This window comes from Excalfactoria chinensis, chromosome 2 (genome assembly GCF_039878825.1).
Source record: "Excalfactoria chinensis isolate bCotChi1 chromosome 2, bCotChi1.hap2, whole genome shotgun sequence".
Lineage (NCBI taxonomy): Eukaryota > Metazoa > Chordata > Aves > Galliformes > Phasianidae > Excalfactoria > Excalfactoria chinensis.
The window spans coordinates 111,421,009-111,432,953 of NC_092826.1; the positions used below are offsets into that span (position 1 = coordinate 111,421,009).

At 44.5% G+C, this 11,945-nt stretch overlaps 1 protein-coding gene across 5 annotated transcripts in view; it reads left to right on the plus strand.

Moving 5' to 3' along the window:
- The window catches only part of LOC140248872 (ubiquitin-conjugating enzyme E2 E1), a 44,343-nt gene extending 35,624 nt beyond the window's left edge, over positions 1–8,719 (plus strand). For all 5 annotated transcript variants that reach the window (XM_072329965.1, XM_072329967.1, XM_072329969.1 and 2 more), the window contains exons 4-6: positions 289–421; positions 6,772–6,919; positions 7,798–8,719. In XM_072329965.1, coding sequence (XP_072186066.1) covers positions 289–421; positions 6,772–6,919; positions 7,798–7,895 — 379 coding nt within the window. In that variant the 3' untranslated portion in view covers positions 7,896–8,719. The remainder of the gene's footprint in view (positions 1–288; positions 422–6,771; positions 6,920–7,797) is intronic.
- The last annotated feature ends 3,226 nt before the right edge of the window (positions 8,720–11,945 follow it).

Here is an 11,945-nt window from a genome sequence, read left to right on the forward strand (position 1 = left end):
AGGAGTTCTGGGCAGCGATGATTTATGAATGTCAGGTGAGATAAGCTGAAAAACACACACCACCTCTAATTTCTCAGTTTTGCTAAGTGGTCTGGGACACTCATGGATGCAGGTAAGATTTCTGAGATTCTGGAAGCATTTCATTTACTTTAATTGCTTTTCCTCCAGGTGATGTATGAAGTGTAGCACTGAAAACGTTCCTTCACGTCATAATCTGTGAATGGAAGAGATCGTCCTTATTTCACTCTAATAATATTTCTAAACCAGTTTTGTTTTGTTATTTCCTAGTGCTGGCCCCAAAGGTGATAACATCTACGAATGGAGATCGACCATTCTAGGACCCCCAGGCTCTGTCTACGAGGGAGGTGTTTTCTTTCTTGACATCACATTTACACCAGAATATCCTTTCAAGCCTCCAAAGGTAAGAGACCTGTAATTTGTATCTTCTGTTATGAATGCTTAACAAACCATTGAGTGGCAGGCAGTATTAAGGGGAATGCAGCTCACGTGAAAGCCAGTTTTGGTTGAGAAGGAGCTTAAGCTCACTTCAGGTATTACACTGGTTTCTGTTAACTAACGTTAATAGCTCTTCCAGTCCGCTTCATCCCTACTTTACAGTTTGTTTGTTTTTTTCCTCCTGTTTTTGTTTCTAAGAGATCTTAAGCAGGTAATGCAAGCATCAAAACAGGTCTGAGAAACTAAAAAGTAAATAAACTTTGGAAGAGGGCAAAGGATACAAATGCAAGAACTTGTACCTCAAAGTACTCAGTTACAATAATCATTATGGTTTTGTACGCTTGTACAACTCTAAAGCAGCATTTAGTTCTTCTGTTTTGTTGGGTACTTGAGTTGTTCACTTCACTGTACAAATTTTTCTGCAGGCGTGTTATATTTGTGAAGCTCTTGTATTCCAACATTGTTTTGTTCTAATGCTACAAGGCAAATACCAGTGTAAGTGAATGTTATCTTGTGGTTTACATGCTTGGCCAGAGAAAGAGAGTTGGGTTTAAGAAGAGGTTGGTTGGTGTATATGCTTCATGTTTGCCTTGTGTTTGAAAGCACTTATGTGTATGTTTAACTTCTTAAAAGTAGTTGCAGTGATAAAGTAAATGACTGTCTCAGATGACTTTAATCTAGTCTGTAATAGAAAGGACTAGTCCAGGCCCTCAGTGGAGACCAGGCTAGTTCCTTATACCAGCCACACGAATAACAATCACAAAATATCCTGTGTTGGAAGAGACCCACAAGAATCATCAAGTCCAAATCCTTGCTCTACAGAGGACCACTCAAAATTCAAATGATATTTCTCAGAGCATTGTCCAAACGCATCTTGAACTCTGGCAGGCTTGGGTCTGTGACCATGGCCTCAGGGAGCCTGTTCAGTGCCTGACCACAGTCTCTCTGGTTCAGAACTGTTTCCCAACACCCAGACTGACCCTCCCCTGTCACAGCTCTGTGCCATTCTCTGGGTCCTGTCACTGTCACCAGAGAGCAGAGATCAGTGTCTGCCCCTCTGCTCCCCTCATGAGGAAGCCGTATGCTGCAATAAGGTCTCCACTTAGTCTTCCCTGCTCTGGGCTGAACAATCCAAAGGGCCCCAGTTGCTCCTCATGTATCTTGCCCTCTAAACCCTTCACCATCTTTGTAGCCCTTCTTTGGACACTCTCAGATAGTTTAATGTCCTTCTTTTATTGTGGCACCCAAAACTGCACACAGTACTTGAGGTGAGGCTGCACCAGCACAGAACAGAGTGGGAGGACGATCCCTTCCCTCGATGTGCTGGTTATGCACATATGGATATGCTTCCCGAATAAAAGAAAAAGTGTTATCTATTCCCACTAGCCTAACTACAGAGTTTCTGGTAGTGTTAATAGGACTTTAAATTCCAGCCCTAAGTTAGGGCTCAGATTCACAAACAGCGTTGCCTACTTTTAGACCTCAGTAAAGGTTTTTCTGCCAAGCACCCGTCCATCATTCTTTGGGTGCTCTCTGATGGCATGGATGCATCCCTCTTGTCTTATGTTAAAGCTGAATTCAGTTCAGAATAGTTTTTCATCATTTTGTTTTTCATTAGTTTGTACAGGATATTTTGGTCTGACTATCCACAATATTTTGTGTTTAGAGCCTAGTAAGCATTTGAAGAGGGAGTTTTATTATCCCTTGTATGCTTTGCCTTGTCTTTGCTTCCTGTGTTCCGAAGGATCTCAGGCTTCTTCAGCGTGATGCCTTAGCAGACCTTACGTACCTACCAAGTGCGAAGTTCCCTGACACAAAAACCAAGTTACAGTTGTGTCATCCCTGCTCAGCCCTACTTTCTGTTCTGTGCCTGGGATGGTGATCTCATTGCTTTTATCTTTGGATCTAAACCCTCACCCAGGTGAAAAGGCTGGAATTAAAAAATAAAATAAAATAGAAAAGGCAGTGCTAACTGAGGCCTGAAAATGCTTATTTAACAGAGATTTGTTGTATTGTAGCAGTTGCATTTAAAGGGAGTCTTTCATCTAAGCGGTAGCCCAAACTGGTTTACAAACCACATGTATGTATGCAAATAAAATAGTAATCACCTCAGTCACATGGAGATGGGATGTAGGAGAAAGAATAGCAGAATAGCAGTAGTCTTACAATGTGCTCATACTGCTTGGGGACACCAGGTCTAAATGAAGAACCTTGATTGAGAAACGTGAATTCTTACCATGTCTCCTATGCTTATACCTGTGCTAGTGCTAAACAGCAATAATGTGGAAAATACAATCAAATTGTTCTTGCTTTCCTCCTATGAATTTGTTGATTTCAGGTTGCCCAGATGCAGTAACTGATAAATACTGCTTGTGAGTCATTTAGAAGTGGCAGGACTAAAGTGGTTACCACAGACTTCCTATATTTGCCTTTTAAAACAAGAAGAAAAGAAACATCTAGTTGAAACAAAACCCAGTGTATCATTTTGATCACAGAACACTAGTAAAGTAGTAGAGTGGTCAAAGGCTATCTTGAAAGCCTTGACCTCTGAAAAGATTAAGCTGTCTGGAGTGAAAGAATTAGTTTCCCTTGAATCTTTCTTCCTTGGCAAGGCTCCAAAGAAAAGTGGAGGAAAACTTCTGCTGTCTCTTTGAATCCTCTGTAATGCTTAGGATAACAGACCCTACTCTGCACTGCCCATAACAAAACTGCCTGTAGCAGAGCACATCTCCTAACCTGGAAATGACTTTTCAGTAAGGGATATACCTTCTTATAAATTGAGTGGGAAGAAACTGATCGTCCTGGCAGGCTACCAGTCCCAGAGGAACACCAGTGAGAGATGATGCTGAGGAATAGCCAGTGTTAACAGATGCTTGATAGGCATCCTTAAAGTGTTTGATGAAGGATAGAGAGGTGCAGCCTTTGTGGACTGAGTGTAGCTCCAGCTGAAGCTTTGATTCAGTATGTTAATCTGATGGAGTAAACTTCTGGGGGAGGATGCTGCCGTAGGAAAGCCAGAGGGCCCGTGCTGGAAGTGATATATTTATATTCCTTGAAGGGTAAAGAGAGGAACTGTACCTGAGGCTGGATAAATTAAAGGTCATAACGTTTGACTTGGAAATGTATTGCACATTAGAAGGAACTTCATTGAGAGAAATCTCTCTCCTTTGTCCTAATGATGTATATAATGGAGTTATTTTGCATTTACTGAGCATTCCATAGAGCGCTTTGAAGACGTTAGTATCAGTCTGTTCTCCGCTTTCATGTTTACTCATTTTATGTGGTATTCTGGTTTTGCCTTTATGTTTCAGATAGCAGTTGAGTTGGGCACAAGCTGGGTGGGCCTGGATTCAGCATCCAATACAAAAATAATTAGATTTTAAAGAGTTCAGTATTTAATCCTCATGGCGATTGCTGTTCTTTTGTACTATTACCTTGCATATTTTCCCAAGCGTTGCATTACAGTTCAGTTAAACTTCATTTATTTATTGAGGTGAAAACTGTATCTTGTGTTGACCTGGTGTGTGCTTTGTGCATTTATATTAATAACCTCTAACCACTTCCTTCCCCCTACTCCCATTTTACTGCTTGTGTAAATTAACCTCTGCTATCGCTTCAGGGTAGGGTTGAGATTAGCTTTGTGTCTTTCCAAAAGCTGTGCTTAACTCTGTAGTTACTGCACTAATGTGATCTCAGGTGAGATGCTCCCAGAGGACTGTTCTGTTAGGCTGTATTTTTCTGTTCTTCCTCATGCTGTTCTCTTGACCCCCAAATACGTTTTACTACCTTCTAAGTAAATCAGATTTTCCTGATTCAGGTCTGAATCTGCTACTTATCATAGTATCATAGTATCATAGTATCATAGTATCGTGCGAGTTGGAAGGGACCTTAGAGATCATCGAGTCCAACTCCCGGGTTTCGAGCCCCCTGTGTAGCAAAGCGGCACTTCTACCCCTGCGCCACAGGGGGGGGATTCGAACCCGGGCCCTCCAGTGCCGCAGGCAGCAGCTTAAACCACTGCGCCACTGGGGGCACACAATATACTTATACATGGGTTGGTTTGTTTATTTATTTATTTTTCCCTTTAAAGTCAATGTTTACTATACTTTAAGCATCGGTTTTGTTTTATTTTTAAGCGGGCCTGCATTTCCTCCTCCCTCTCTGGCTTCATTTGTGTTCCCTGCATGGCTGGCTTTTATACCATCAGCAAAAATAGCAAATGGCAAACAGTTGGACTACGTGTGTCCCACGCCATCCAAGTTCTGACTTGCTGCTTAAGTGAAAACAAATTCGGCTTTTTCTCCGAGTGCTTTGGTCAGGCAGAGCTTCTCTAACCGGAGAAAACCCATCCCGGTGCCATGAATATAACCCTCAAGGATTTTGTTTTATGGCTGTTTTTCAAATATACAGGAGTTCTTCCCCAACTCCTCTTTTTCCTTCTTCCCAAATGCTGATAAAAAAGTAAGTGTAATTCCTGGCGGCAAATATGATTAGTCCTTTTGTAGTGTCAGTTTTTAGTTAGCTGGACTGAGGGACTGCCTAAGTTGCTTTCTGCAATTTCAGTATTTAGCTTTTTTTCTTTGCTCAGAATGAGGATTAACTACTTTCTGCCTTTACAAATTAGAATGCTTGACCTCCCTGTTAATTTGGTCCTTATTGTATCAACTTGGAAATACTCCACGCTTTCCGTTCTGGAAGCGTTTAATCTGTTAAAATTATTACCTCACCTACATTTAGAAGCATTCTTGGAAGGGGACCAAAGCAGCGTGTCAAGTAGAGAAATAGCAAGCAATCAGTGGGCTGGGCTGAGGGCTGCTTGGGAACCAAAGACAGAACCATTACCAGCAACTGCAGATGCCACAGACTTCAGGATTTTCTTACAGGAAACAGTATGGTTTAGGGCAGGTATCACCACATCTGCTCTGTGTTCAGGCTGATGTGTACACACGACTGTAAAGAGTCCTTGCTGCTCTTTCAATGAGGATTAGATGATCTCAGAAACAAACATCACTCTGGTTTCTTGCCTGCTTTACCTCTGAGGCTCCCTATATAGGCAGCTACAGGGGTTCTTGTTTTTGGAGCTGCAGCTTGTTGCAGAAGGTGTGGGAGACAAGTACGTCTGTTTTTTTGCAGACATTTTACTATGAGCAAAAGCGTAGGGAGTTAGGAGGGGTGTGCGTGTGTGTATGTGGTTGTTTTCCTTTGTTCTTTCCCCGTTTTAGTGTAAAATCCAAGCAACTCGCAAGGAACAAAATGGAAAGTCTTCCTGCATGTGCGGTGTGGGTGCCCACCGTGTGACAGGTAGCTGCAGTTGTGAGCCTGAAAGCAAAATCAGCAGGAACGTTCCGTGCATCAGAAAGCGGGATGGTTGTGGGATGGGGAAAGCTGGGGGGCACCTGAGCTCTGCAGCGATGTGACCCCACACCTGCTCCTGGAGCCTGGGATAGGGACGTTGTGAGCCGAATGTTTGCATCAGAAAGACTGCAGGGGGGAGGAAAACCCACGAGGGTTGACTGTCAGGTTGTATGTGTGGGCTGGGTTAACCTCCAGGGAAAGCACCAGCGTGGTGTTCTGCCGTACCACGCGCTTACCGAGTGCGTTTCGCAAGTACCCCCATGACCTATAAACAGACAGTAACATCTGTGGGTGTGGGTAGCTGACAAATGCAGAGGATTTAGGACGTGGGCCCAACAGCCTTTATTCACGCAGATTAGCCCAATTCATGCGAGTTCCACCAAATTTATTGTCGCTGTTCATCAAGCACGCCGCAGTGAGGCCTTGCTGCAGGTTGCATTGTGTTCCCCTGCCATGTCTTGTGGTGCTTTTGTTTCCCTTTCGGATAACTCGTGTGGCGCATTGCCCGGCTCAGTTGCATCCCCTAAATTTAACGGTAATAAAATCCAATTGGCGTCTCCGAGTGGCCGCGGCTGCGCAGCATCCCGCCGTAGCCGGGAGGCTTTTACAAGTGTCTGTGAGCCCGAGAGGAGAAACACGTCGCTGTGCGGTGTTAAAACACCAGGGCTCTCTGCCGCTCCCGGCCGGCTCCGCTCCCGCCCGCCTCATCCCGCCGGGCGCCGCCAGAGGGCGCGGGCAGCGCGTCCGGCCGAGGGAGGGCCCGGAGCAGCCCCCCCCGCAGCTCACAGAGGGCTGGCGGGCACCGTGTTCCGCCGGCGTGGGATCCTCTGCGTTTATTGCTGGGTTCAGTTCGGTTTTTACTGCCTCTTAAATCAGAATTACGGCTGTTAATCGTTTATTACCGCGTCACGTGTGGTGCCGTGTGATGCCGGCACACCATCTCATAGTCATTTCTTGCAGGTAACGTTCCGGACAAGGATCTATCACTGTAACATTAACAGCCAAGGCGTCATCTGCCTGGACATTTTAAAAGACAACTGGAGTCCAGCATTAACCATTTCTAAAGTTCTCCTCTCCATCTGCTCCCTCCTCACAGACTGCAACCCGGGTAAGCGCCCTGTCCAGCCTCCCACTGCCTTGCAACCACGCCTGGCCCCATCTCATCCCACCATCTCAGGGAGTGGGGCTGGAGGAGGTGGCATTTGTGCACCCACCTGTGCTGCAGGCAGAGCTGCTGGGAAAGCTGTGCTTCTCGCTCATACAGCTCCTAACCTTTCTAAGCCTGCTCTCGTTTAGGGTGAGGGTTAAACAGCTCTGTAGAACTGCAGTAACTGGGTAGCAGCTATGAAAGACACAAAAGCAGCTGTGAAAACCACTGGATTTGCCTTTTACTTTCCATCATCTGCTTAAAACTGGTGACCAGCTACACCAAAAGTCATCCTCTGCTTCCCTAACCTCATCCCTTATCGACATGAGTTAAGGGAAATATGCCTTTGTTTACAAAGTCAGTGTCAGAGGTCATAATCCTATGTAAGACTCTACAAAATGAGAAACACTGGAGTTCGTGCTGCATTGTGTGTAATCAAATAATTGTTTTATAGAAATAAAACCACTCCCCGTGATCTGATCTTTCCTAGAAGGCAGATTTATGTCCATACAGGCACGCTTAGCAGTGAGTATGGCCCTGGCACTTTTAGAAGAGGTAAAATAAACACCCGAATCAGCAAAAGCTTTCAGGAATGCAGAATATAACTATTGGGTGACACTATTGGCCTGTTGTCTTTTAACCTCCTTAAAACTTCAGTTAGCCTTTCCCATTTGATCAAGTGATAGACCTGTACGTTACCATAACTAAACACAAATTGATGAAGGTACAGACCATCGATTCAGTGTATCTGCGTTGTTGTGATGTGCTTGTCTTTATTCCCTTGCATCAAATTCTCACCCTTCTGAAATAAGCGAGTCTTTCTTTTCTTTCTTTTTCAGCCGACCCCCTGGTTGGAAGCATTGCCACTCAGTATATGACTAACAGAGCAGAGCATGACAGAATGGCCAGACAATGGACCAAAAGATACGCTACATAAATTGGATTTCTGTCAAACTTACATTATTTGTCTGTGATGGAAAGAGCTGCTTATGATTTTGAAGGGGTGGGGGGGGAGGGAGGGTGCTGGTAAAGAGTAGGGTATTTCTATAACAGATTTTATTCAGTCTTTTATTTCCTAAGATTTTGTTGTTGTAACTTAAGGTATCTTGCTACAGTAGACAGCTAGAATTGGGAATAGCATATTTTAAGACTGTAATTAGTTCAGCAATATTAGCTCACATATAGTACCGAGAAGAATGTAAACTTAGGTTCCTTTGGTTTTCAGTTTGCTCGCAATACGTAAAACAGCTTGATTTTGTACAGGTACATATGTTGGCGTTTATGTAAAAGTCCTTCCAAGACTCTACACACTGTTTGGTTGGGTTTGTTTGTTGTTTTTTTTTTTGCTTTTTGTTCTGGTTCTGGAGGGGTTTGTTTTGGTCTGAGTTGGGTTTGTTCATTTGTTTCGTTTTGCTTTGGTTGTTATTTTGTAAAATAAAAAGATGTTGGGATTGTTTTTCCCCTATAGAGGGCGCATTGGTATTTAACAAATCCTTTCTAAAGACTGTCATCTCATGGTCTGCGATACGGAGAGGGGGATATACGGCCTCATATATGAAATGAGAAGTAGCTAATGTATTATTTTATAAGCCAATCTATCTTTGTGAGAAGAATAAAGGTTTTAATCAGGACTAATGGCAACTTGTAGTGAAATACCTTAAGCTGTTTAATTGTAAGGCGTGGAATAGGAGTCACTCGGTGGATTGGTTGTATGTTGTGGGCTACTGAAGTCTGCATTTGTTACTGTGCTAATAAAAAGATGTTTGAAAAAAAAAAAAGAAAAAGAAAAACAAAAAAGAAGAAGAGGTTTCTGTTAGTGTTAGTGCTTTGCTTTGTCACTTTGCCACAACAGTGTCTCCCAGTGCGCTCCAAGGGTTGCATTCCGTGTTAAGGCAAGTGAGCGGTGCAGGTGAGTGCACCATCTGCTTCTGTTTTGGGCAGGTGTTTCTAGACGAGCGTACAGTGAATGCCAGCACATTCATTGTGTAGGTGTTACACAGGCTCCTATAGCCCCTAGTTAGTCTTCAGCTCGAGTTTTCACAGCGTTGTCTTCTCAGGAGTGTCACGTTATATGGATGTACGATAGGAATAGAATAAGTACGATAGGAAAAGAAGTGGGCAGAAGGGATCTCGTGGTTTTCTGATGGAGTCCATCAATTTCCACGTGAAGGAGGAGAAAGAGTAGTGTCCTGAGAAGCCAGACGAAGACAACACCGTAAAGGAGGCTTAGCCTGTAGATCCTTTAACTAGCTCGAAAGATTATCTCCCAGAGATATAGTGCGTACATTGAAGAGTGTGTGGCAACAGGGCAGGTAAGTATGAATATGACATTTCTGACCACTCCCTTAAGGTGAAGGCCGGAAGCACAGATTCCTTTTCACATGGCAAGTGCAGCACGTTGCAACATCATTCCTCTGAGTGCGATGTGTCCGTCTGTTCTCACGGGTTTATTGTTGTGCTTTACATGCCACGTACATTCGTTTTATATGCTTCCTATCTATTTAAAGATCAAATCTAATTTGGTCCCGAGGAGTCTGAGTACAGGAGCCTCTCCTGTGCTGTGTAATGGTGGGTACTAGTGTGATGTTTAGCCTCATCTGCTCAACTGTCTTCTTTCAGCCCAACTTGTGTCCTGTTGTGCTGGTTCCCACACTGTTCAGCTCGGCCTGGAAAAGTCACTGGTGTCCAGGTGTACGGGGACCCTTCATTCATTGCTCCCCTTTGCTTTGTGAGGATGCGCATGGCCTCTGGAGGTTTTTGTCTGTTCCTTGCTTTGTGCTACCAGTACATGCCAAATTCTCACAGTTGGCAGTGGAGGGGAAGCTAATTTAGGATGAATGGAAGCATAATGAATTGAGAAAGGGGCTTCAATTTGCCTGTTTCTTTCTTTCTTTCTTTAATTGCTTATCACTCAGTGAAAGGGCTGCCTAGCATTGGAGTACATAAATGATCCCTGTGACCTAGGGCAGCCTTTGAAACAACAAAGGGCAAAATACATTTCCTGCCCTGGCACTACTACTTTATACCCTGCACGGATGTACTTCACTCATTAACCCAAGGTAAAACTGCACTGCAGTGAGTTTCGCTTTGACTCAGTAGCAGCCAGTGAGTGCAGATTGTTTGCAGAGGAGAAACTACCATTTCTGTTGCTGGCCAATAAAATACTGTGCTATTTAGAAAAGGCAGTTGAGTGCTTAGAAAGCATCAGAGTAAGCCTATGAAATAAAACAACGGGTGGTGGTTGTTTATGCGGATGCCCAAAATGATCTGGAAATGAGTTTAACTAAATCAAAGATAACGTGTTAAGATTTTACGTAACCTGTTTGGAAACATAATGTTAGTCATTTAAAAGATCCCTTTTCCTCTGCTGTTCTTAAAGCGTGGCCCAGTCCTGAGTGTCCAGAGGGTGAGTGAGCAAGCCAGACTTGTGCGGCCCAGCCCTGCAGACCACAGGTGACGTCTGTCCCAGCAGACCTGGACAGGAACTGGTCATCTCCATTCCTTCCATCTCCACAATTTAAGCTAATTCCAACTGGTTTCACTTGTTGGCCCACACTCCTTGGCTCAGGGGTCAGCCTCGGTGACAACAGGTATTTAGCAGAGGTGTTCTGTATTTTGACTGATATGCAGCTGAATCAAGTCCTTCCCTGGTGAAAGGTCTGGCAAAGCTGAAGAGGAGGAACGTAGCCCATTCTTCACTGCAGAGTTGCAGCAAATGGGTGAACCTGCTGCTCTGAAGCCGCCCTGCTTCCCCAGCACACGGGCAGATTCTGTGCACGCAGTCTTCTGGGTGGGGAGAACCACGAGTACACGTGTACTGTAGGAAATGAGTGAGGAGGGAGTGTTGTTCTGCAGCTGGGGATGATGACTATTACTGGCCAGGCTGGGGGAGGTCGTGCTGTCGTGCTTACTCAGCTGCAGTGTTGCAACGGAGGCAATTGTACGTTTCTAGCAGGGCATTACAGGGGCTTGCTCATTCCTAATTGCTCTCTTATCTGACTTGGTGGCCACGGCAATCCAAACTGTGTTGAGCAAAGCACATAAACAGTTTCATCTAGCTTCATTATGGAGCTAGGAATACTTGCTTAATTTTCAGTGGATTGTACTGTTGCTCTGGCATTAGTAATGCTGACAGAGTTTATTTGCCAGGATTCAGGAAGAGCAATGCTATAAGCACACGGCCTAATTGTGATCATTAAGCACGCTATTTAGCAGTTACGATATGACAGCGCAAATATTGCTTGTGGTTTTGCTGACTCACAATGAAATTCTCAATATTTGTTCAAAGCAACATTAATCTCATGCTAAATTAAGGAACTGGGTCCTTCAGTTTGCTCTCTTTCCCAGCTCCTGCTTTCAAATGCAAAGAGAAGCTGCTATCACTATATTAAGGTTGTTAGAGGCCAAAAGCTGCCCCCTCGCTCTGTGAACAGCCACTCATTGTCCCTTTATAGTCAGTTTTATTTGGTTTGCTAACAGGCTGACCTGGAACAGGTTTACCAATGCAGAGCGTCCAATCCAGCGCGTCAAGCTGTGCTCCTGCTGCTACATGATGTGCAGCGCAGTAAGACAAGGCCATTTGTACGGGGATTTCTGTACATTTGTTGTGAGGTTGTTCCCAACAGGCAGCAAACTGCACTCCCCAGCCCCTCTCACCAAGCAGTGCGGCACTTTGTACTGGCTGTGCTCCAGCCTGCAGCCTTGTTCAGGCTGTGGGTTGCTGTGGCTTCACTCTCTAGCTGGGCAGGAGTATTTCCCAAGGCACTGAGCAGAGCCCGGTGAGGTACCTCCTGCTTACCAAGTTGTTCCATACCATTTCTGAGTGAAATTAGCACCTATGTCAGGGTGACTGATTTGCACTGGACATGCTGGAACAAAACTTTATACCACTGTGTTGTCCCCATCAGGTCGCAGTTAAACTAGTGAGTGCTGTGAGAGCTTTTCTGGTTTGTACAAATAAATTCCTGAGCTGAAGGCACTACTTGCC